The sequence below is a fragment of the Cetorhinus maximus genome, chromosome 12 (assembly GCF_964194155.1).
Source record: "Cetorhinus maximus chromosome 12, sCetMax3.hap1.1, whole genome shotgun sequence".
In the NCBI taxonomy this organism is placed as follows: domain Eukaryota; kingdom Metazoa; phylum Chordata; class Chondrichthyes; order Lamniformes; family Cetorhinidae; genus Cetorhinus; species Cetorhinus maximus.
In genome coordinates this window covers 111,611,330-111,637,974 of record NC_135890.1, presented here as the reverse complement: position 1 = coordinate 111,637,974, position 26,645 = coordinate 111,611,330, and the positions used below count along the sequence as shown (strand labels likewise).

General features: G+C 43.5%; 1 protein-coding gene across 5 annotated transcripts in view; it reads right to left on the bottom strand.

The window, feature by feature from the left end:
* The window catches only part of acacb (acetyl-CoA carboxylase beta), a 133,387-nt gene that overhangs the window by 55,403 nt on the left and 51,339 nt on the right, over positions 1-26,645 (bottom strand). For all 5 annotated transcript variants that reach the window (XR_013578235.1, XR_013578236.1, XM_078554432.1 and 2 more), the window contains exons 15-27: positions 23,865-23,946; positions 23,103-23,248; positions 22,867-23,017; positions 22,054-22,188; positions 21,294-21,440; positions 19,530-19,718; positions 17,194-17,294; positions 15,654-15,742; positions 14,444-14,568; positions 13,297-13,410; positions 11,329-11,442; positions 7,786-7,875; positions 4,230-4,348 (exon numbers count right to left, since the gene is read on the bottom strand). Coding sequence is in view for 3 of the 5 variants with exons in the window: in XM_078554432.1 (XP_078410558.1) it covers positions 4,230-4,348; positions 7,786-7,875; positions 11,329-11,442; positions 13,297-13,410; positions 14,444-14,568; positions 15,654-15,742; positions 17,194-17,294; positions 19,530-19,718; positions 21,294-21,440; positions 22,054-22,188; positions 22,867-23,017; positions 23,103-23,248; positions 23,865-23,946 (1,602 nt within the window). In the remaining 2 variants the exon portion in view is untranslated. The remainder of the gene's footprint in view (positions 1-4,229; positions 4,349-7,785; positions 7,876-11,328; positions 11,443-13,296; positions 13,411-14,443; positions 14,569-15,653; positions 15,743-17,193; positions 17,295-19,529; positions 19,719-21,293; positions 21,441-22,053; positions 22,189-22,866; positions 23,018-23,102; positions 23,249-23,864; positions 23,947-26,645) is intronic.

Here is a 26,645-nt window from a genome sequence, read left to right as displayed (position 1 = left end):
GACTGGGTTGGATTTGTCTTGACTTTTGTGGACAGGACATACCTGGGCAATTTTCCACATTTCTGGGTAGATGCCAGTGTTGCAGCTGTACTAGAACATCTTGGCAAGAGGTGCGGCTAGTCCTGGAGCACAAGTTTTCAGTGCTATTGTGTTGTCAGGGCCCATAGCCTTTGCAGTATCCAGCGCTTTCAGCCATTTCTTGGTGTCACATGGAGTGAATCAAATTGGCTGAAGACTGGCCTCTGTGCTCTGTGATGCTGGGGATCTCAAGAGGACGCTAAGACGGATCAGCCACTTGGTACTTCTGGCTGAAGGTGGTTGCAAATACTTCAGCTTTCTCTTTTGCACTGATGTGCTGGCTCCCCCATCATCGAGGATGGAGATATTTGTGGAATTTCCTCCTCCAGTGAGTTGTTTAATTGTCCACCACCATTCCTGACAGGATGTGGCAGGGCTGCAGGGCTCAGGTCTGATCCATTGGTTGTTGAGTCATTTAGCTCTGTCTATTGCATGCTGCTTTTGCTTTTTGGCATGCAAGTAGCCCTGTGCTGTAGCTTCACCAGGTTGGCACCTCATTTTTAGGTATGCCTAATGCTGCTCCTAGCATCCTCTCCTGAAATCTTCAATGAGCCAGGGTTGATCTCCTGGCTTGATGGTAATGGTAGAGTGGGCGATAGGCTGAGCCTTGAGGTTACAGATCGTGGTTGTATACAATTCTGCTGCTGCTGATGGCGCATAGCGTCTCATGGTTGCCCAGTTTTGAGTTGCTAGATCTGTTTGAAATCTATCCTATTAAGCATAGTGGTAGTGCCACTCAACATGATGGAGGGTATCCTCAACGTGAAGACAGGATTTCATCTCCACAAGGACTGTGCGGTGGTCACTCCTACCAATACTGTCATGGACAGATGCATCTGTGACAGGTAGATTGGTGAGGAGGAGGTCAAGTAGGTTTTTCCCTTTTGTAGGTTCCCTCACCACCTGCCGCAGACCCAGTACAGCAGCTATGTCCTTTAGGACAAGGCCAGCTCAGTCAGTAGTGGTGCTATCGAGCCTCTCATGCTGATGGACATTGAAGTCCCCACCCAGAGTATATTCCGTGCCCTTGCCACCCTCAGGGCTTCCTACAAGTGATGTTCAACATGGAGGAGCACTGATTCATCAGCTGAGGTCGGGTGAGTGATAGGTGGCAATCAGCAGGAGATATCCTTGTTCATATTTGAACATCACTGATGCCATGAGATTTCAAAGTGTCCCATGAAATGGAGGACTCCCAGGGAAACTCCCTCCTGACTGTATACCACTGTGCTGCCACTTCTGGTGGGTCTGGCCTGCCGGTGGGACAGGGCATACTCAGGGATGGTGATGTCTGAAACATAGTCATACTCATGCCTTACAGACAACGTCAGGCTGCTGCTTGACTAGTCTGTGGGACAACTTTCCCAATTTTGGCACAAGCCCCCAAATGTTAATAAGGGGGACTTTGCGGGGTCAAGAGGGCTGGGTTTGCCATTGTTTTTTCTGGTGCCTAGGATGATGCCAGGTGGTCTGTCCAGTTTCATTTCTTATCCTCTTTCCTATAGCGGTTTGATACAACTGAGTGGCTTGCCAGGCCACTTCAGGGGGCAGTTAAGAGTCAAACCACATCGCTGTGGGTCTGGAGTCACATGTAGGCCAGACCAGGTAAGGACAGCAGATTTCCTTCCCTAAAGGATGTTCATGAACCAGATGGGTTAATATGAAAATTCACAATGTTTTGGGGCCACCATTACTGAGATAACCTTTTAAATCCAGATTTATTAATTGAATTTAAATTCCACTAGCTTCCTTGGTGGGATTTGAACCCATGTCCCTACAGCATGAGCCTAGGTGCCTGGATTACTAGTCTAGAGACATTACCACTATGCCACCTACTCTGCAAAAGGAGTTCACTCACACTCTCTATTCAGTGAGAATCAAGTATACTTTATTCTCTCTTGCCTGATAGAAGCTGGTGGAGTGAGCACCCAGTTTTGCAGGATAGCAGGCTTTCCCACTGTGCAGGGTCCCATTGACATTGCTATGTGGGCGAAGGTGAGGTGAAGCATATAAATGTTAGGGACAAGTCCTGATTGATAGTGATTGTTGGTAGGTGAGGGATGGGGGTGCGGTGAATTGAGCAGTGTCTAAGGTTAGTGGTGCAGATGGTGTGATATGGCTCGTTTGATGATGCATTCACTCTCTTGACTGTTCGTGTGAGGTCACTGAACTTCCTGTCGCACTGCATCCAGGTCCTCGGTGCTTGACCCCTGGCGTTGACTTCCAAGTCTATCTGCTCCCACTGCTTTCTAAATGAACCAGTAGTCTGGAGGGTGCCCTGGGCCCCTGTGGATACAGGATGCTGAATCTACTATCCACTTCCTCCACCAAGTCCTCAAGTCCTCCAGTGCAGTGTCTGAAAACTTAGAGCTCGCTCTCTCCAGTGTTGTGCCATTATATACTGTTTTCAATATCAGATGCATTTCCTGCATGACTTCCAGCCCCTGCTCCAGCCACATTGCATCTCCCCTTTAAGAGGTGCAGGCTAGCCAAAGTGGTGCTGACAAGTTACGATTTTGGGACTCATTTGATGCATGCAGCCAATGAATAGCGCGGTTACTACTAGCTGAAATGAGAAGGCAGCACGACGTTGCCATACTGCCTATATGACATTGAATGGGCATGGTTAATTGTGCATCACAATCCTCAAGCCCATTTTCAGGGCCTATCCCCCATTGAATTAATTGGGGGAAGGCTAATTATGGCTCACTAACTTGATCGAGTTTTTCGAGGAAGTGACAAAGATGATCGGCGATGGAAGGGCAGTGGATGTTATCTACATGGATTTCAGTAAGGCCTTTGACGAGGTCCCTCATGGCAGACTGGTACAAAAGGTAAAGTCGCACGGGATCAGAGGTGAGCTGGCAAGATGGATACAGAATTGGCTTGGTCATAGAAGACAGAGGGTAGCAGTGGAAGAGTGCTTTTCTGAATAGAGAGCTGTGACTAGTGGTGTTCCGCAGGGATCAGTGCTAGGACCTTTGCTGTTTGTAGTACACATAAATGATTTGGAGGAAAATGTAACTGGGCTAATTAGTAAGTTTGCAGCCGACACTAAGGTTGGAGGAGTTGCAGATAGTGAAGAGGATTGTCAAAGGATACAACGGGATATAGATCGGTTGGAGACTTAGGCGGAGAAATGGCAGATGGAGTTAATCCGGACAAATGCGAGGTAATGCATTTTGGAAGGTCTAATACAGGTAGGAATTATACAGTAAATGGCAGAACTCTTAAGTGCATCGACGGACAGAGGGATCTGGGTGTACAGGTCCACAGGTCACTGAAAGTGGCAACGCAGGTGGATAAGGTAGTCAAGAAGGCATATGGCATGTTTGCCTTCATCAGGAGGGGTATTGAGTATAAAAGCTGGGAAGTCATGCTGCAGCTGTATAGAACATTGGTTAGGCCACACTTGGAATATTGCGTGCAATTCTGGTCGCCACATTACCAAAAGGAGGTGTTGGAGAGGGTGCAGAGGAGGTTTACCAGGATGCTGCCTGGTCTGGAGGTTATTAGCTATGAGGAGAGGTTGGAGAAACTCTGATTGTTCTCACTGAAGCGACGGAGATTGAGGGGTGACTTGATAGAAGTTTACAAAATTATAAGTGGCATGGACAGAGTAGATAGTCAGAAGTTTTTTCCCAGGGTGGAAGAGTCAATTACTAGGGGACATAGATTTAAGGGGAGAGGAGAAAACTTTAGAGATGTGTGGGGCAAGTTTTTTACACAGAGGGTAGTGAGTGTCTGGAATTCGCTGCCAGAGGAGGTGGTGGAAGCAGGTATGATAGTGGTGTTTAAAGGGCAGCTTGACAAATACATGAATAAGGTGGGAATAGAGGGATACGGACACCTGGAAGTGCAAAATGTTTTTATTTGACAGGCAGGATGATCGGCGCAGGCTTGGAGGGCCAAAGGGCCTGTTCCTGTGCTGTACTTTTCTTTGTTCTTTCTTTGTTTGTTCTTTGAATGCTCTGCTAAAGTACAGCACATGGCTTTGATACACATTCTCCAGTAACAATCCGAGGGCAGTCGAAGCAGTGAAAACATTTTTGGTTCGAATTCCACAACAAACAGCATTTGAAAAGGACACGCAATGCATTCACACGCACACAATTTATTATCATCCAGAGTTTAGCTTAAAATGGCAGTACCTGTTTGGATGAGACGTAGGAAGCATGAACTGGAAATCCACCACACAAATGCCATTGTGCAGCTGATGGTGTTGTACACTGTTGAGTTCATAGGCAATGTATGCTCGCCGCACGTAAACCTTCAAATAAAAGGAAAGTATTTTTATCACCTGGTAGAGTGAAAGTTCAGTGTCAAAACAAAAATCTCTTCAAGAGACAGAACTGAAGCAAGAGTGTGAAGGCACAAGAACAAAGACCTCAGGAACTGCCAATATAGAGGAAGCCATCCACTCGTCAGAGGGGTGAAATGAACAAAACATTGTTTTTATTCTCCATTATGTTGACCATCAAGATACAGTTGTGGCTTCATCAAAACTGAGTTCTCTTATTAGAGAGTGTTATTGGGCTTTTCCCAATTTTGGCTCAACGTACAGACCAGTCCCACACCTGGTCAGTTCGGAGTTATTTGATCGGAGCCAGAATGACAGTGGTGGTGTTTCAGTTGGTCTTAGCAACCAGAGACTATGGAAAGGGAGATTGGTTAAATGGGAGGAGTTGAGAAAAATCTGAGGCTGTCCTTTCTAAGTGCTATCCAAGGGGCAGAATTTTCCATTTGACATGCAGGGGGCAGGACTTGCACACCGACATGTAAAATGACGCACGGTGACGTTGGGCGAGTGTCCCGACATCACTGCGCACCATCACGATATTTCAGTGGGCGGGCGTGCGACGATCTCCGTTGCGCGCCCGCCATTAATTAACAGGCCACTTAAGGCCCATGAGGCTCCAATTTACGGAGATTTTGCGGCACCCATGCGATCTTCGGCTCGTTGCACAGGTGCAACGGGCAGGCAGGTAGCAGAAATTTGTATGAACCTTATCCATGAGCGGGAGGAGAGGGCTCAGCGGGGTAGCAGTTCCACAGATTTAAAAGTTATTGCACAAAGGTTAGTGAAACTTGCCTGTGTGAGCTGGAAAACTTCAAAACGCATACCAGCTGCTTGGACTGGATTCATAACCTTTTGCAGTGAAGATTTGTTTTGGGGCCTGTAGGTTTCAGGAAGCCTCCCTGAGCCTGGGAATGGGAGGTAATCTCTCCACTGGAGGTACCTCCTCTGAGGAGGAAAGGAGGGCTAGAAGGGGGTGGAGGCCAGGAGTGCACATTCAGCCTCCAGAGGAGCCACCTTTGGGAGGACAGGCACAGGCACAAGGGGTGCAGGGCCAAGAGGTAGTCCAAGGCGGAAGGAGCCACAGAAGATGGCACTACCCCACTGCCAGGGTATACAGGCGGCAAAGCAGCTACCTCAATATGTCTGAGATGCAATGCTGAAAGAGGCTCCGTCTGTCAAGAGAGACAGTCAACACTATCTGTCAGATGATTGGGCCAGAGATCTCAGCTAACTGTGTGGGTGGACACCCCATGCCAGTGGCTTTAAAGGTCCCGACTGCCCTCAACCTCTGTGCCTCCGGCTCTTTCCAGGGGTCGGTGGGTGATCTTTGCGGTGTCTCCCAATCAGCTGTGCACACTTGTGTCAGGCAGGTCACAAACGCCCTGTTCAGGCATGCTTTGACCTTTATCCACTACCGCTGGGACGAGGCAAGCCAGACAGAGTGAGCCAGAGGCTTCGCAGCGAATGCTGGCTTCCCCCGTGTCCAGGGTGCAATAGACTGTACACATGTGGCCATCAAGGCGCCAGCAGGTGAGCCTGGTGCCTTCGTCAACAGGAAGGGCTTCCACTCCATGAACGTGCAGATAGTGTGTGATCATAGGATGCTGATTCTACAAGTATGTGTAAGGTACCCAGGCAGCTCCCACGACGCCTACATCCTCAGACACTCCCAGGTGCCGGGGGTCTTCAGTGTTCCAGCCTGGCTGGATGGATGGCTCCTGGGTGACAAGAGCTATCGCCTCAGAAGGTGGCTCATGATGCCTTTCCGCCATCCAAGAACAGAAGCTGAGCAGTGGTAAAGTAGAAGTCACGCCTCCACAAGGGCTGTGGTGGAGGGAGCCATCGGTCTTCTCAAGATGCGCTTCCGATGCCTGGACCGTTCCGGGGGAGCAAACTCCAGTACCCCCCAGATCGAGTGTCGCTGATAGCGGTTGCATGCTACGCTCTCCACAATATTGCGCTGCAAAGGGGGGCACTGTGGACGAAGAAGATGTAGACGGAGTGGCTGCGGCTGAACACGATGAGTCCAGCAGTGAGTCCGAGGATGAGAGCGCACAGGGAAATGATGAGGGGGCAGACGCTGACCCGGGCATACTCCAGGGACACCCGGGATGCTCTTATCCAAGGAACCTTCAGCTAACACAGCACATATGGACCTCCAACACAAGCCTAGGCTGCAGCCTCCATACTGGAGACATTAGTGCCAAATCTGTCAGGATAGGAGCACTGACGATGGGCCCAATCAATAAATGTCAATGACACACAAATCACTCATAACATCTCAGGAATCCATCCACCTGCCCAAGTAAAGAGGCACCCCCAGCCATGTTAGACGATCTTAATTTAATGCTTTCACAAAAGTCTCTTAACATAACAGAAATAAAATGGTGTCGCACTGCAAACACAATCAGAAGGAACTCATTGAGGGGCCAACAAAAAACCAGATCTTCGGCTGTGATGAACCCGGGTGTGCCTAAGGTGCCTTAATTTTACGTTTGCAGGTGCTATGTCTTTGTGCTGCCCCCTCGCTGGCACTGGCATCTGAGACAGCCTGCTCTCTCTGCTGTCCTGTTGGCCTCGATGACCTTGGCAGACGTCATCTAGCCCGTGGAGCCGATCCGCCGCCCGCCCGCCCACTCCTGCTGTCCCCGGGAGCCGCCAAACACGCTGGGCAGGCCTTAATTGGCCCACCCGCGTAAAATGGCTGCGCGGACCTGATCGGCTGGGGGCAATCGGGTCCGCACCCACCCGCGCCCGCTCCCGCTTCACCCCCCCTGCCAGGCGGAAAATTCTGCCCAATGTGTGGACGAGGGCAGGATTAGGCAAATATATAATATCCTATGGTTGAATAAGCTGCTAACACTAGAAGAACACCTATAGATGGTGTGTGACAATAAGGCAGTTGAAAGACAAATACAAAAGCAAGGGGATCACGAGTGCTGGGACTTAGCCGACAACCCATGGCACTGAATGGTCTCCATGTGCTTTGTAATAGCGCAAGCAATTGCAGTCATTGCTTTAAATATCTTGGTATGTTGGATATGTGATGTGGCAACTGTCATGACAAATGCACAATTATGAACTTGTATCATCGATTAAGGAATGAGAGTCAGAAATTGTTATTCAGCTGCAAGGTGGGAGCGTGTAAGGATTTGAAATTGAAATCTTTTGCTCAGGGTCTGCTAGAGCACACATTGAAAACATTCACCTGGGTGAGATTCCAGAGGACCACTCTTAGAATCACACAACAGCAACTGTTAGTGGGCACAAGTGAAGAAGATTAAAATTTTTTAAAAACTCTTGTTTAAGTAGAAAGGGAATGAAAAGCAAAAGAAAGAATGAAATCCATAATTAATTCAATATCGCATCTGAACCATAAACATATTTTCAGTAAATGATGAATTTACCTCAAGAGCTGCCATCCTTACAACCTGGTTGACGTGATAGAAGAAACTGGGCAGGACGTCAAAGATGGAGGTCTCTGAGAGGATCAATTTCTAAAGCCAAACAACAATAAAATCAATCTAGTCCATTAATCCCTGGTTGGCCCATCAAAAAAAGCCAAAACTTTACATATTCAGAATTTTTTTTTAAATTGTACTCTTCATGCTCGAAAGGATCATTGCTTGTTTTAATAGCATAAATATATCAAATGATTTGGCTGTGGGGTTTAAATTAATATTTCCAAGTTTGCAGATGACACAAAACTAGGTAGAAGTGAGTTGTGAGGAGGATGCAAAGGGATGTGGAGAGGGTAAGTGAATGGGCAAAAATCTGGCAGACGGAATACAATGTGGAGAAATTTGAGTTTATCCATTTTGGTAGGAAAAACGGAAATGCAGAGTATACCTTAAGTGGCGAGAGGCTGGGAAATGTTGAACTTCAAAGGGACTCAGATGTTCTTGTTCAGTGAGTCACTGAAAGCTAACATGCAGGCACAGCAAGCAATTAAGAAGGCAAATTGTATTTTGGCCTTTATTACAAGAGAATTTGAGTATAGGAGTAAAGATTTCTTACTGCAATTATATAGGGCCTTGTTGAGACTGCACCTGGAGTATTGTGTGCAGTTTTGGTCTCCTTACCTAAAGAATGATATACTTGCCATAGGGGGAATGCAACAAAGGTTCACCGGACTAATTCCTGGGATGGAAGGATTGTCCAATGAGAAAAAATTAAATAGACTAGGTCTTTATTCACTGGAGTTTAGAAGGACGAGGGGTGATCTCATTCAAACATACAAAGCTCGACAGGGTAGATGTAGGAAGGATGTTTCCCTGACTGGGGAGTCTAGAACCAGGGGACCCAGTCTCCAAATGAGGGACAGGCAATTTAGGACTGAGATATCAAGGAATTTCTTCACTCTGAGGGTGGTGAATATTTGGAATCCTCTGCCCCAGAGGGCTGTGAAGACTTAGTCGTTGGATATGTTCAAGACTAAGATCGATAGATTTCTACACATTAAAAAAATCAAGGGACACAGGGATAGTGCAGGAAAATGGTGTTGAAGTAGAAGATCAGACATGATTTCATTGGGGAGAATTTTTTTCCCGTCGGAGGGTTGCGCGGGAGCGGGTGCGGGTGAGTGTGCAGCTGATCACCCCCACGATCGGCTGGGCGCTGCCATTTTACGTGGGCGGGCCAATTAGGGCCCGCCCAGCGTGACACGTGCCCGGAAGTGCACAGTGCTCCCTGTGCGGGCTGGGGTGGGGGGTTGCCTGAGTCGTGGCCTGCGCCCTTTCGTGCATGCACGCAAAAGAGCGCAATAATCTCCCTGAGGCACAGAGCTGCCTCAGGGAGATTAGGTTAAGTTTAAAAAATTTTAATAAAGGAAAAAAAAATTTTTAGGACATGTCCCTTCATGTGAAACAGTGACATGAGTTGGGACAAGTCTATGAATTTTATTTAAAATTTTTTCAAACCTTTAAAAACCTTCATGAAAACTCATCCCGCCCGTGGATGAGGTTCCATGAAAAATGCAAAGGCCACCTGGGCTCTTCACCTGCCCGCCAACCTTAAGGTTGGACGGGCAGCTCAGTTTATTGTTTCAATTGATAGTTAACTGGCCTTAGTAGGCCTTTGACAGTTCGGCGGGTGCGCAGCCGACTCGGGTGCGTGCCCACCGAACTGAAAAGCGGTGACACCGGGATGCACGCCCGATGTTGCCACGCGTCATTTTATGCCTCGGTGAGCAGGCCCCGCCCCCGCTCGCAGAGCCAAAGATTCTGCCCATTGAATGGTGGAGCGGGCTTGAAGGGCTGAATGGCCTACTCCTGCTCCTATTTCTTACATTCTTATGTTTTTAAGTAGTCATTCAGTGCATCATCTCTACCTTAGTCACAGTGCAACAACTACGTGCCCTCCAGTTCCAGACATGCCAGCAAGGGGAAATAGCCTCTCAGTATCTGCCCTGTCAAGCACTCTAAGAATTTTATACATTTTAATTAAATCATCTCACCACACCCACCTGAGGCAAGTATATCCTTCTTTAGGTAAGGAGACAAAAATCGTACACAGTACTCCAGGTGTAGTCTCACCAACGCCCTATATAATTACATCAAAACTTCCTTATACCAACAGCCTTGTGATAAAGGCTGACATACCATTTGCCTTTCTAATTTTTTGTATTCATTCAAGGTATGTGGGCGTCGCTGGCTAGACTAGTATTTATTGCCCATCTCTAATTGCCTTTGTGGTGGTGGCGAGTTGCCTTCTTGAACCGCTGCAGTCCATGTGGTGTAGGAACACCCACAGTGCTGTTAGGAAGGGAGTTCCAGGATTTTGACCCAGTGACAGTGAAGGAACGGTGATATATTTCCAAGTCAGGATGGTGAATGGCTTGGAGGGGAACTTCCAGGTGGCGATGTTCCCATCTGTCTGCCACCCTTGCTATACCTGCCTGTTAACCTTCCCTAATTTATGTATAAGCACCTCCAAATTGCTCTGAATAGCAACTACTAGTCTCTCAGCATCTTAAAAATCTTTTGTTTTTCTACTTTTCCTACCAGAATGGATAATTTCATAATTTCCCACATTATACTCCATCCGCCACTTTTTGCCCGATCACTTAACCAGTCCATATCCTTTTGTAGTCTCTTTACACCCTCCGACAAGCTTACTTTCCCACCAATCATTGTATCATTAGCAAACTTAGATACATAACACACAGCTCCATTATCCAAGTCGTTAATATAGATTGTTTATAGCGGAGACACAAGCACTGATCATTGTAACATTCAACGAGTTACGCCGTGCCAACCTGAAAATGAACCTGTTATTCCTAGTCTCTGTTTTCTGTCAATTAACCAATTCTCAATCCATGCTAATATATTACCCCCAATACAAAAACACTAGTCCGTGTAACATCTGCTTGAGTGGTATCTTATCGAATGTCTTCTGAAAATCTAAGTATACTACATCTACTTGTTCCCTCTTCAAAAAACACCAGAAAATTGTCAAATACAACTTACTTTTCACAAAACCATGTTAACTCTGCTTAATCATGCTTTAATTGTGCAGCTGGAATGTTGTGCATTAACAGTCCATGACACTATCCTGCTGATACATTTCCTTGATGAGTGGGTGGGAGATGGAATAGAATTGGGAAATCTCTTCCCCTTTCCTAATCAACAAAGGCCCACCAGAAAGCATATGCAACAATGCAATCCACTATACAATGGACAAAGTCACAAGACCAGGGAAGTTTCAATGCAACCTTTTCAACAGAACATACACACGTTTAAAAATTGAATGACTAACACTGTTATCTAACACATTAGATTCACATGTAATAGGACATCAGACTGGGAGTGATTTATTGGGGTGGGGGTGGTTATTCTCTTCAGCATTCCTACATAATCTTCACATCATTGAAAAAGTCTTGCGGTTGCCTGAAAAAAAACGAATTATGCTACGAAAGCAGCTTATTGGCCAAGCCGTAGTCACAAACGCACCTTTAGATTGTCGGGACAGAACTGGTGCCCATACATATCGATAGCAGACAGGAAGAGAGACTCCACCTGATTATGTCGCAGCTCGTAGGAGGGTAAATGCGATGCAATCAAAACCTAAAAATATTGAAGAAAAGTTATATAAGAAAGAAGTAACGTGGATGGTCTCAGCCAAATTCACAGTGAGATATTAGGATTCATCCAAGTACATATGGCTGGGAAACTAGAACTCATCCAAGTATAGATGAGTTGGCAAGAGGTACAGAATGGCACAGGTCACCTGCTGAAGGTTATGTAGTAATATCTGCTGGAAGTTCAGATGTGTGGACATCAGGCAAGAAGTTGTTCAGGTTTAAATGCGATGGCCCACATGATTAAATAAACTGCTTGTGATCACTGTATGGGATCATGGATGCAAAATGCTTGCTTGTGTAGGATACGTTTTGAACATTACCACCACTTAAGTCTCTGGCATTAGGGCAGGAAGCTTAGCAGGCATGAAATAGTAACTACAAAAAGCTAAAAGCTACTGCGGATGCTGGAAATCCAAAACAAAAACAGAATTACCTGGAAAAACTCAGCAGGTCTGGCAGCATCGGCGGAGAAGAAATCAGTTAACGTTTCGAGCCTTCATGGCCCTTCGGCAGAACAGAAGGGCCATGAAGGCTCGAAACGTTAACTGATTTCTTCTCCGCCGATGCTGCCAGACCTGCTGAGTTTTTCCAGGTCATTCTGTTTTTGTTATGAAATAGTAACTGCTGTATTATTTTACCCATGATCCAGAGAAAAATTACACTGAAAGAAACCTTTTCATAACATTCTGACTAACAAGGGAGTCAAAGGTTATCAGGGGTAGGCAGAATATGGAGTTGAGGCCACAATCAGATCTGCCATGATCTTATTGAATAGTGGAGCAGACTCAAGGGACCGAATGGCCTAGTCCTGCTCCTAATTCATATGCTCGTATTCATGTATGTAATCTCACTGTCACCAATAAACAGAGCAATTAAAACAAACCAAATTAGAACAGACCAAAACATTTTTTGCCATGACAATATATATTGCCTCCAAAAAAGATGAATGGGGATGTATTGAGGCCTGAAGTCTGCCTTGCTCACATCATGATCCAAGGTGTATTAGTGTAAAAGCTGGGAGACAGAAAGAGGAAATCAGGGCTAAGAATCACATGTGGGCAGTTTGTAATGTATTCATTTTGCTTGTGACATCAACCACAGAAGGAAACTGTGTACTCACCATCTTGGTAACAGGTTTTAAGATGGACAAACAAACAGGGGATACAAATATAAAAGTGGAAACTTACACAGTTTCTCCCATGAAAAAAGTAATTGAAAACATAATTTGCTGTTATATCATCTTAATTTTATTCTTAAAAGATGATTTCAGACTTTTCTTTTCTCTTCAAACCTTACAGTCTCCCCACACCATGCACGCCTTGTGGCTGATGTGTCCAGAGTCCTCTGACTGTGTTGCGAAGAACTGACCACTGGGAAACACATAACCATGTTCCAAAATAGTCCCTCCCCACTTCCATGGGCAATTGTGTGGCCTTGAAAAACCTCATCTGAAAATGTACCTTAGATCAGTAAAATGGAGAAATAAACTAGTGCTACCATGGTATTGTATCAACACACTGATGCGTACCGTCTGGTCTCATTTAATTCCCAATTTTCTGACATATACACAATGAAAATATTTGTGCTCACTAATACATATCACGCATTAGAGATTCTCTGGATGTTAATTATTTGACTAGTGGGTTATGCCTCACAAATTACTTCAGATGGGTTCTCACAAGCCGCCTTTTATTAAGATCGAAAACAAATGTCCCTCTTCTACTTTTTTGGTTTTCTAAAGTTTGAAGACTGCCTCCGGTACTGCCATGAATTTTAATTTCTTTTATGTACACTAATGAAGCCACATTATCTGCTTTCCAGCTAGGCAGCTTCTCACCTGCCTGGATCGCAGCGCCACCTTGGAGTTCTCCGTTTTGCTGAGTTGCGTTAGTTCAGTTAAAATTACCATCAGCTCATCTGTCAATGTGGGATCTCGCGAACAAAGCTGATCCTATATCAACAGGCAAAATAAAATGGATCACATGCAGTTGTTCTCCAACAAAACATCGATACATACAATGTTACTTTATGAACCAATATATCATATAAATGCCCCCTCTGCTATCAATACTCAATGTACCACAACAATAAATGTATCACAAACGGTATGGAACACCCTAGTTGATAACTACCCAAGCTCAATAGTTTCTATGAGTTCTGCACACTAAAGAGGGCCCAATTCAAACCCTGGTCTGTCCTGATCTAGCAGGTTTTAAACTGGGGCAGCAAATTACCAGTAATTCTCCTGAGCTAAGTGGTTGGTGGGGAGCCAAATTTCCCTTTCCTGGCTGCTTTTCAATAACTCCTACCAAGAAACATGCATGTTTGCATGTCAGATAAGGGCACGATGAACTTAAAGGAAGGTACCATAATCTGATGAGCACCCATGGGACTGCATCCCAATTACAGTGACTTCCTTCATAAGGGGGAAGGAAGTTAGAAACAAAAGAAAAACATCTCTCTTAAGCAGGGCATTCCATTACTAATCTATTGACATGATATACTGACCAACTGAGATATTACAGAGAGTACATGATTCAGTGCCAGTAGGACATCTGCATCCTCTAAGGGATTAGACTTGGCATCACCAAGTCAGCAATTGCAATGTCCAGCACCCATTGTAGAAGTGGTACTTCATTTTTCTCTTTAGCAAAACAAAGTACCGCTTCACTTTCCCTGTTGATTTGACTTAACGAACACACACAGGGGAAGTACTGAATACAAGAAGGGAAAATATGTAAAATCAGGGAAAGTGTAATTATCTGGTCACTGGCAATAACTAGCAAATATGTCCAACATTTCCATGGATTTTCAGGATTTGGTCAAAAGATTTCACTGTATGTTATATTGAAAATATTGGGCTACAGTATTTAGATAAATTTCACACCATGAGGCAGGAGCGTCTCTTGGTCAGGGAACCTGCACACAGAACTAAGGAAATGGATACACCAGTACTCAATTTCTGCTCATTTTACAGTACTCACAATTAACATGATAACTAAGAGGTTCTTCTTGGCCACTTGCGCATGAGAAAAGATGCAGTCAAGTACAGGTGTCATGTCAGGTTTGTATTGTTCCCTCAAGTTGATCACACACTTGTCATAATGAGCTGGAAAATGAAATATTTGAAAACTCTACATGACTGTCTAGCAAATTGAACTCAAGCTATATGATTGAGAACAACATTTGGGGAAGGGAATGGGAAAACACTTCAAATCCAAAAGTATTTATCCAGCACACATTGTTTAAGTTATAATTTCTTGTGCTAAAACGGTTCTAAATGTTTGGATTGAGACAGCAGCCTATTGGAGCCATATCCAGTCAGCACAAGAGTATTCCCCCACCACCTCCAGCATTCTTTTCCATATTGTTTGATGCATAGTTTTACTTAATGCCTTAAAAGATAATCTGATTCATAGTTTTATGAATACTTTATGATTTAGTGCATTGCTGTGCCAATGGGTTAACATAGAAACATAGAAAACAGGAGCAGAAGTAGGCCATTCGGCCCTTCAAGCCTGCTCCGCCATTCATTATGATCGTGGTTCATCCATAGATTAGTACAATGCAGGTGAGCACCTGATTCTTCACACACGAAGGCATTGTCAAATCTGAACAAGTCAGAAAGATGAAAGTACCAAGAAGAGGCAGTAGCAAGGTGAGATATAAATGAAGGCCAGATTCACCATGGCTTGTTCTTATGCAGTTCCCAATGTCTAGCTCCAGAGCAACACAATCAGGTCTCCCAAGGTGAAGGCTCCCTGCTCACCTCCTTGCACCAAAGAATGTCACATTATCGGAAAGGAGATTTGAAAGAAAAAGCTCCTAAAACCTCAATAAATGTCAATTTGAATAAAATGTGTACATTTAAATGTTTTGTAAAAATGCAACATAAAAAGAGAATGCTAGAAATACTCAATAGAGGGAAGACAGGTTAACGTTTCTGGTGCTTAAATAACCCTCATTAGGAACTGGGCTTAGGTAAAGTAGGAAAAGGGAGGACAAGCATGGGTAAAACACCTGTGGGACATTTGCTAATAATAGCAAGTGATGTATGGATTCAGTCTGGTGTTAAGAAAAGAGGCAGCTGGAGATCCATATATTTTCCAGGCACCCATATACATCTCAGAAGCCTAAAGGAGTGTAGGGTCAGCCCTTAGTTTTACTTTAGTTAAAAACTAACTTTTTTCTTACCTTGTTGGAACTGTGTTTCCACGTTCAGGTACCTCCTCAACAGGTCCAGGACAACTGATTTCATGTGCCCACGAATCCCACTTCGATAGCTGACGGAGAAAAGGAAACTAATTAATTTTATGTTTTTCGTAGTATTGGGAACCTAATGGAACTGCTGTGGGTCAGAGTCCTGGGCTGCCCTTTTTTAGAGCAGAAGGTTTTTAGTCAAAAATCATCCAGTGAGGTTCAAAGTGAACACAGCTGGCAGTAAGTTACGAGCTGGAAACTAATCATTTTTCACAATTGGTTAATTTAAGTGTCAATGTTCATGCGAATCTCCTATCTCACAAACCAAAGAGTCTCAAGTGAGTAAATGACTGGTTTGATTTATTTTCCTGGGGAAAATTTTCAGCAAGCTTTACTTTCTAAACCATCCATAAAATTAATTAAACTAACCCAATATTATTGCCGTTATCGGCTTTTCTCAGTCTATTAAGATGCCTGTTTCCATTCAATATCCAGACCTCTGAAAGGTGAGCTATTTGATATGTTTTTCCAGCAGCTACCCCACTCACTGTCCAAATCCCCCATTTGTCATTATGACAGCATATTCCATCAAGCATGCAGCATCTTGGAACTGTAACAAACCAATTTTGGCAAGAGGAGTAGAGGTCGTGGTTCTTTTAAGTGGGTTAAATATTCTGATATAAAATGCCAAATGAAAAGCACAAATCGAAAAATTTATGAATTATTGGTCTTGAAGGAACAGGAATTACATCTAATAGAGAATGGGTGGGAAGAAAGGGATGGGGGAATAGTGATGATCCACACAGTTTACCTTGCTCAATATAATCCTGCATGGATATTTATTCCTTGACTTAGTGTATTTTTCTTCAGCCATAAAAAGGCTGAAAAAGTTAAAAGAAACATTAGCTCCTAAAGGGACAAATTGGTAGCAAATTAGCAAAATGACCAAAAAATTAGATCAGAAAGTATGCAAACGATGTGCTTAAAGAACAAAAGCAAAAATACCACGGATGCTGTAAATCTGAAACAAAAACAAAGTACTTGAAATACTCAGCAGGTCTGGCATCATCGGTGGAAAGTGAAACAGTTAACATATCAGATATATGACCTTTCATCAGATCTGTTCAGATGAAGGGTCACAACCTGAAGCATTTATCCATTTTCTCTCTCCACAGACGCTGTCAGACCTGCTGAGTATTTCCAGTATTTTCTGTTTTTATTGCGCAAAGGACAGATCAGGTTAGCAGTTAAACACCACATTGTTCATAAGGTAGTCTACGGTCTCGTGCACAACGCCACAGGAGATCATCTACCACAGCATAATTACAGAGATGTGGGAATAAGTTGCAGACAGGAATATAATCAAAGGGTTCAAATGATGTCTGTGCAGAATACTACAAAATTGGAAGTAATTAATGTAAAAAAAGTTTGGATGACGTTGAAACGTGATGCCAAGATCAAGCTGAAAACCTTCGTTACTAAACCTTCATAAAATTATATTGAGCAACTTGGTTATATAGAATTCATTACTCACCGCTGCACCAACTGGACAATGGTCTGTGTGTTCATAAAGAAGACTTCCCTGTCTGCTTTCCGCTGAAGGGTGGCTGCATGGCTATCCAGGATGTTTGCAATCTTAAATTTTAAAGAGTATTAGTATAGCCAAGAATAAAGGTCTGATATGGTGTCAAGGTGGTTATAGCACTGAACTGGCCACCTAGAAATTGTAAGTTAAAATCCCACCATAGCAAATTGCATTGAAATCAGCAAAGCTAGTAATAAATGGGTTAGCCTGAGAAAATAAGCATAAAGGCTTCTAGGTTGTTGTTAAAAGCCCAACTGGTTTAATTAAGGTCCTTCAAAGAAGGGAGCCTAGCATTCATTCTGGGCTGAATTTAATCAATGGGCTGTAAGCCAGGGGCAACCCTGCCACGGCCATTTACGGAAGCCCCAACGGGATTGCATGGAATCAGGAATCAACTGCCTGCCATCAGGGCTTCCATGCCTTTATGCGTGAAACGTTCCATGCCTAAAAGGAGGGTTGAAGCAGCGCCCGCGAAGCCCTTAAGGAGATCACCAACTATTACTTAGGTGGTATCCCCACATGGCGTACAGTTCCCCTGCCGCTGGTACCAGCAACAGCCTAATGAGGCCCTCAAATGGCCCTTAGTTGGCAACTTAAAGGCCTCAATCGGCCCCCGGGTGGGAAAGACTGTACTCAACCTTCCCATCCTGGCTTAAATGGGGAATCGAGAAAGCAATGGGTATGCCAGCTCCCACAATATGTGATAGATTTTTAATGCCCTGTATATAGTGGCCTAACAAGCCTACTGGTTTGTAACCAACATTATAAAGTTCAATAAAAAGAAAATCAGATGATCCTGTCAGCAACAACCTGGGAATCTCATTCGGATAAGAAAAAAAGGCCCAGTTCACCCTGCAAAGTTCTCCTCACTAACATCTAAGGACTGGTACCCAAGTCGGAAAAGATGTCCCACCAATTAGTTAAGCAACAACCTAACAGTCATGTGCATAGAGTTGCTTCTAGTGTTCCAAATTCCTGTATTATCAACCCTCAATGGTCCTGTCCTACCAGCAGGACACAGCCGCCAGGAGTGGGGGGATAATGATAGTCAGAATCAGCATTCTCAACATTAACTGCATACTCCATAAGTCTCATAGCTTCAATTAAACAAGGTGAAGGAAAATTCCTGGTGAAGATCCAAGAAGGCAGCAGAAGGCTGGTGACTGTGCCATTGGGGCAGCAGTACCCCTTTGGAGCAGTGGTGTTCTGCTTGGCATGGCCAAAGATCTGAAATTGTGCTTGTAAGTTGATGCTTGAGTTTACTCAGAAATCCAGGGGAACATAATCTCAGAAGGCAAGACTGAAACCCTGCAAGACGGGCTGTCATTGAAGCCATCCGACTTGGAGCGGCTTTTGGAGAGAATTCCAAGGTGAGATCTTCACAGTTGAAGATGAGAAACCCTAATGAGAGAGACGGTGTTTCAGTGAGATTGGTTGACTCTCAGAGTGACTAATGTTCGGGTGGGTTGATGAGAAATCCATGGGATCTGTTTTGGTTGCATTTGGCATTTATTTTGTAGTGTGGTGCATTCGACCACAGTCTGCCTGTTAATTCACGTGTACCTCATACTTATCCTGAATGTTAGAGTATAAGATAGATATTGTAAATTGTTTTATTTCTCTGAACTTGTATAATAAAGTTTATTTTTTGTTCCAAACCCATGGAATCTTGTAGCTGTATTCTATTAGCAGGTGTTTTAAATCTCAAACTTTGTCTACTTTAATCTAAATGTTATTGGTCCCTAACTGGGTCTCCCCCTCACAACCCGGTGCCTGGCCAAGGATTGTAACAGTATGGTCAGGCACTACCACCCTACTAAGTAGGATAGACTAAAAACTAGAAGCAAAACTAGGTATCCATGAAGCACTGACAGTCATCAACAGCAGCAGATGGATACCACCACAATCTACAATCTGATAGCCTGGCACATCACTCATTGTTTGATCACCGTCAACCCTGACTCAACACAAAATGCAAAAGGGTGTAACCGCAGCAGGATCAGACATATCTTAGAATGAGGTAAGAACCTACTGAAGACATCAAGGAACTGGATTCCAGCTCACCCCTCAGAAGGAGGAAAGGTGCTCTGTGAAGAGCATATGGGCCAATCCATTCTACTTTCAAAGTTTTTTTTAAAATTGCTGAAGTTGGCTTTGAACATTTAAAAAAAAATCTGTAGTATGATATCTGCTGCCTTTAGCCCCTCTTCCTCTGACAGTCTTACTATACCTCTCATGGTTTCTCATGGGCACATAACTCATTCAACACTCTGCAGCTGGCTTACCTGCTGGCTGGGGAACTGACTGAGCACAGAAGTGATGTTGCTAGCATATTGGGCTATTACTTTCCAAATGGCCCTCTCCACACTTGCAGGAATTCTGCCCGAAACGTTGGTCATAATGTCTTGCAACTCAAGAAGTGGCAGCGAAGGGTCTCTGAGAGTTGTCATCAGCTTTATGATCCACGTTTTAACCTATGGTGGGCAAATGGGGGAGAGGGTGGGAGGGGGGTAAATTGAAAGAATCAAGTTAGCACAAGCATTCCTTGAAATCAATATATGATGTCAGAGTCAGGAAGCCACACATTTAAATTATATTGGTGATACCTTCGTACAAGGTAAATTGGTTGAGGAATGAGCTTATTTGCAAATGGTCAATGATTACTCACTTTAATATAAAGGTATATGTCAAGGCGCTACGCAAATAAAAATAGAGGAGTGAATGCCAAGCCATGTAATTAATGAGAGACAGGAAGGGTGACAATATTTCACAAGGTTGTAAAAAGTGGAGATAGAAATCCAAAGGTACCAAACCAATGGTGTTTAGGAATGGAATTCAAAGAGGCTTAACAATAATTAGCCTTATTTGGCATATCAATGACTTAGATGAGGGGAGTGAAGGCATGGTAGCTAAATTTGTAGATGACACAAAGATAGGTAGGAAAGTATGTTGTGAAGAGGACATAAGGAGGTTCCAGATGGATATAGATAGGCTGAGTGATTGGGCAAAAACCTGGCAGATGAGGTATGGTGTAGGAAAATGTGAAGTTGTTCACTTTGGCAGGAAGAATAAAAAAGCAGAGTATTACTTAAATGGAGAACGGCTGCAGAATTCTGAGGTGCAGAGGGATCGAGGTGTTCTAGTGCATGAGTCACAAAAAGTTAGTAAGCAGGTACAGCAAGTGATTAAGAAGGCTAATAGAATGCTATCCTTTATAAAAAGAGAGGAATTGAACATAAAAATAAGAATGTTATGCTTCAGTTATACAGGGCATTGTTGAGACCACCTCTCAAATATTGTGTGCAGTTTTGGCTTCCTTATTTAATGGTGTAAATGTGTTGGAGGCAATTCAGAGGAGGTTTACTAGATTGATACCTGGAATGAGCGGGTTGTCTTATGAGGAAAGGTTAGACAGGCTGGACTTGTTTCCATTGGAGTTCAAAAGATTGAGGGGTGACTTGATTGAAGTATATAAGATCCTGAATGGTATTGACAAGGTAGACGTGGAAAGGATGTTTCCTCTTGTGGGTGAGTCTAGAACTAGGGGGGACTGTTTCAGGTTGGAATAATAAAATACTAAAAGCATAAAAGTCCTGCAGTTTTTTTTTATTAGTGGGTACCAGGTATAATCATTCTACATTGCTCTTGGAGGTAGCATTAGCTGATACCCAAGCGAGGGTAAGTCGTTTGATTTTTCCTCCCTAATTGGAACCTTGGATTCCAAGACACGGGCTATTCTGTGTGCTTTGATTGTCCACACCACACATGATTATAGAAAAAAACTACAGCGCAAAAAATTACGTGCATACTTTTGGAGGAGGCACAAAAGGGAAAATATAAATCCAAACAGGACAGCTAAGTACCAGTTCGGTACAGTTCAACACAACCTAGGGATTAAGGCAATCCTACATTTCAGGCTTTATTTGATGTTTATATGTACCTGCAAAAAAACTACAGTAAAAAACGTGGCTCAATCCTTCAAATTAATGTGGATATTAAAACTGATTACAAAAAGCAGTGGGTTTGCAAGTTCTAACTCTACCACTTACCTTACTGTTGAAGTAGGGTTCAGGCAAGCAGTAACCATTCATGACATTGACCAGGTTCTCCAGCACACTGTGAAAGACCTGATGGAGTTTCTCGCCAATAATGGAGAGCGACTGCTGCGGCACAAATGCTCCCGTGTGCAAGTGGGCCTAGAGAATGAGATCCAGAAGAGCAATGATGTGCTTATTGATATTTTAAAACCAAGTTTTACAGTTAGAAATGTGGGAGCTCCATGCAGTTTGCTATTAGTCCGTTTTTTCTGGGGTTCAGGCTCTATTGACTCCAAGCCTGTCCAGGTTTGTTGTAAAGGGTAAGGAATGGAGGCAAATAAAGTGCAGAATGATAAGAGAAGAGAAAAGGAAGAGGAAAGGGAAAGGTTAGGCAAATTGCCAGATTTTGACTAGTTTTAGTCAAATAAAATAAGCTTTTAATTCAACACTAAAAATGTTTTGAATAGAAATAACTTGTCCCCACTACACCTGCACCGCCGCCCCCCCCCACCCCACCATCAACTAACCAACCGAGATCTTTCTTCCTACTGAGAAGACAATACAGTTAAGTAATCCAACTGAATTTTCCAAAAAAAATGATGGGAGGCCAATGTGATAAAATTTCGCCATTTCTCAGCAAACTGTTTTCTCTAGCTTTATATTTCTGTGTTTAAAAGTAAAGGATGAAACTTTATCAGGTAAGTCCATAGCAATGAATTAAAGGAATAAACACTGGCAGCACACCAGTTTATGCAGATGGAAGAGAACTTACTGTATGAAGTTTCTTGGGATCATCTAATTCCATTTTAGCTATTGTGCAGCCTTGCTCCAGACAGGCACCTGGTCGCTTTACATAATGCACACATCCTGACTCCTCAACAGTTAAAGCCATTACCATCTTCATCACCTGTGGGGAGCAAGTCAAGCCAGATTTTACAAGACTACATGACTTTATGCTGAAAATTTTACAATTTCTTTTCTCCTTTTTCTTTAGATAAGAGATTCCCTACTTTCTTTCTTTCAAACAAAGGCTACTTGCTAATGAGAAGTGGCAAAACCTCAACAACCTCAAAACTGCCTATTATTTATGAGTTACTTCAAACACAACTAACTGGTAGTCACATAAGGACCTCCTCAATCAAAAATTTGCAAGTAAGGATTGTATAAAAAAATTAGTGTTTACAAAATGTTGTAAATAGTGTTGGATTTACCCAAGGTTAAAAAATGGGGCAGGGGAGTGGGCTTCAGTCTGTGTTAAATGCATCCCAATGAACAATTCCCTTAATAGTTCAGTGATGCAAATAATCATGTTCAATGCCTGATCTGTACTGGATTAGCACATCTCAACCAGGGCAGTGGCACAGGCAGTTGGTTCACTTGAATCAGAAAAGGGTAAAATTTGCTGGATTGCTCATTACTGTCCAGCACTCGTAGCTGAAAGTGTGCACTTGTGGGCCATCAGGTGAGGATAGGAGTGGACCATATGAATAGTTGGCAAGTGAGGCACTGAAGGGTCAACCACCAATAGTACACCAATAAGGATTTAAGTCTTCTGGAAAATTGAATTGTAATGAAGCTTACGCACCTCAATCTCCGCATAGCTATGTCTTGCAAAGACATGGCCTCCATCTTCAACAAGGTACTGCAGCAGTTTGCCAGCAGAGGGAGACCTCAGCACAGTGGGGTCCTTCTCTTTCTCAAACACACAAGTCTTGTTACCAATAGTGATCAGATACCTGCTGGTGCAAATTATAAAGTAAGCAGGAACAAGAACCTTCAAACAATATGACAATTCTTGTAGAACAGCAGGGAATTTCTTACTTGTCTATCTCCTCTTTCATGTACGTAGTGTAACTGTTGCCATCATAGGACAATAAGAGGCCTCCATCACTTAGCCGGTGAACATCGATCTCAATGTGCGAATTGTTCATAATAACAACATAGAGGGTCAGTGACTGACGGGCCACCTGCACATTGGGCGTGAAGATAAGAGGAAACAAAACTCATGCAGCAGCAAGTGAAATTGTTTCAAACTAAGTGACTGACTAACGCTAAGAGAGAGTGTAAATACGAGGGCTTAGTTAAAAATTAAAGGGAATAGTTATCCTGGTAGGCTGTCCACTCTTTATCAAGCCCAAAAATGAATGGAGACCAGGTATGGCAAAATGGTGAAATGGCAGATATTTTGGCAAAGTTTGCAAACTGCTCACTTCGAGGAGCAGCATTCAAACACATCCTAAGTTTGAAGGGTGAAGTCTCTTTTCTGAACCTGACAAAAGTCATGCGTAATGTTTGCTTCAGCGATTGTAGCTCAGTTCCCACTGTCGGCCAGGCCACGTTAAAAAAAACTGCCTATACTTCAGGACTAAGTGAAAGATTTTAAGAAAATTTTGAGATTCGGAAACGCTACATTTAAACAACCGCTAATTCAGCCACCACGTGTAGTCGGGCTCAGCGATTAATCCAATCACAATTACTCTTTGAAGAAGAAATCAAAATCAACTACACATGCAAGCTCATTAAAGGGAGAACAATGAAAGGAAATCAAATGGAAAAAAAAAGAGCTTTCACTAACTCACCTACCTGTAAGGAATATTTAGTTTCTTCGTATACAAGCTGCACATCTACTGTGTTTAACAGGCTGTTAGCTGGGAGAACCTGGCCTCTGCAAAAAAGTTACATGCCTTTTAAAAAAAAACCTGTTCTTCAAATTAAAGTAACACGCCATTTATAATATAAAATAAAAACAGAAAATGTTGGAAAAGCTCAGCTAAAAAAAGCTCCGAAGCTCTGAAGAAGAGTCATACGGACTCAAAACGTCAACGCTGTCTCTCTCTCCACAGATGCTGCCAGACCTGCTGAGTTCTTCCAGCATTCTCCATTTTTATTTTATACTTCTAGCATCAACAGTATTTTGCTTTTATGCCATTTATAATAGTTTCCTATTGCCTCATTTCTTTCTTCCCAAAAAGGCCAGAGAAAGGCCAAGCAGGCTGGATTCTCAGAATACAGAAATCTCAATTTTTCAAAGGGGCAGAGTTTCAAAGAATCTCATCATCAGCAAGCACAAATCCAAATATTGATCCACTCTCAAAGTAGTTGAAGCATCTTGATGCAGATAAAGGATAAAGGAGTCAAGGCAGATTTATTTCCTTCTTTGATTCCAGACAGGCTAATATCAGTTAACCTAGAATGTACCAGGGATCAAACACTTGTTTAAAAAAACGATTGTTCTCCCTTAACTGCTCACCCAACACTATCCGCCATTTCTGATAGAGAAGATACGCAGGCAACTCATGCCCAGGTATTACTGTGGCAGTCTGAGACCAAGTACTAGTGATGTTGTCAAGATTAGGAACCAAATTTGCCTCCCTTTGGCAAGTTTGTGACATGGCTGCACTTCTGCCTATTATGATGTGGCAGATGGTGTGTGCCAGGTGGATCAAATCCACGAGGGAAACTCGATCGTGCTGTCACAGCGGTTTTGCAATTTGTATTTATTTCGAGACTCGTGCCCTGAATTCAGTAATTTAGTAATAAGTTCACCAAGACTTTGAGATTTTTTTAAAAATTAAAATTAAAATATTTATTAACAAAAGAAAAATTTCAAGCACGTACATAGGACTACAAATTGCTACTGTAATAACTCCTAAAATCCCTAATTAACCTGACTCCCAGTTACACCCCCTTTAAGGTAATGGTCCAAAAATAGGTTTTAGATTTTAAACAGATCCAGCAAATTAACGCAATATCCTGGACAGTGGAATTCAAAGTGGCTCTCTACAGCTTCAGTTTCTGTAGACAGCAGGCCTAATGCACAAATACTGCAGGCTTCTTAGGGACGACATCACACACTTCTGTTAGATCTTACAATGCCTTCTCCTGGCACATATCATTCTCCTTTATATATGTTTCACCCTTTTTAATATGTAAATTTCATTGTTTCCATCTGTCTTTGTAACTTTTACCTTTCTTATAATATAAATCTTTTCATGTTGCTATTATTCTCATTAATCTCTTTGAAATTCAAATCTCCCTTCATCTATCTAAAAATGCAAATGTCCTTTACACCTTATATGCTAAGACCCCAACCATGTTTATTCATTAGCATATTAAAGACACTTCTACACTTTACTTCTTTTGATAACTTCAACTTGCAGTCTGCTTGGTTATAAAATGTAATTAAATCACACACACAGATAGAACACCACAAACCTACTTTACAATAAACCAGAAAAATATTATGAAAATTATTATATTCTCATGACATGCCTATTCATGTGACTCTGCCACTAACCAATGCAACACCAATGAGTAGCATGTCTGACTATGGGCAGAATCATCCCAGATTTACGCTAAGTGTGGTAGCGGGCGGGAAAAATGACGTTTTACCCGCCAGCCACAATGGTGGCTTCTCACGCCATATTGTCCCAAACCCGCTGCATTAATTATGTATTCCCGGGAAACACACCGTTCTGGTAATGGGCAGGCTCTCATTCGCTCACCATGCCATCATCTCACTGTTTCATTACGCTGGACACCATATTTAAGGTGCAGACATGTGCACCTCTTATTCCAGCCCAGGACTGCCACATGGAAGAAAGGATGGCCCTGAAAGGCAATAATACTGCAGACCCCCGGTTTAGTGATGTGTTACTTGAGTGCCTTTTGGACGCCGTGGAGGCCCGCCGTGATGTCCTCTACCCTCACTCTGGCCACAGGAGGGGCAGCTGCATCACCAATCCAGCACGGGAGGTGGTGGTCAGTGCGAATGCCGTGCAAAAGAGGACAGCCATCCAGTGCCACTACAGGATGAATGCTCTCATCTGTTCCGCCAGGGTAACTCACTCTTCTCATGAACTCACACACTCACAAACCCATCACACATCCACAGGGATCTTATACCACAAGGGACAGCACCACTAACTCTCACACACGCCCTCACATCTCCATCAGGCTCATATCCTCTCGAGCTCATGTCCTTATCCCGTCCATGGCTCTTCTCACCACACAAACATTCCACACAGTGCCATGTGTCTTATTCACACTCTCTCCATCTGTTTCCACGCTGGAGAAGCTGGCTCACATCAGCAGGGAGAGGTCCCAGACTGGGGGTGGAGTGGCCCACATTAGGCCCCTCACTCACTTTGAGGAGTGGGCCATCGCCCTGACTGGTGAGGACATGGACTGTGCCTGCGGTGGTGATGAGGTCGCACTTGTGAGGATGCTGCACCATATCGCCATCTCTCAACGCAACTGCGAGTGCTCTCTCTGTTGGAAGCCCTCAACAGAGTGGCACGCAAGTCAGAGGAATGCGTCCACCTGCTCCCTGATGAAGTGGGCCCACATGTGTACACATGGAGG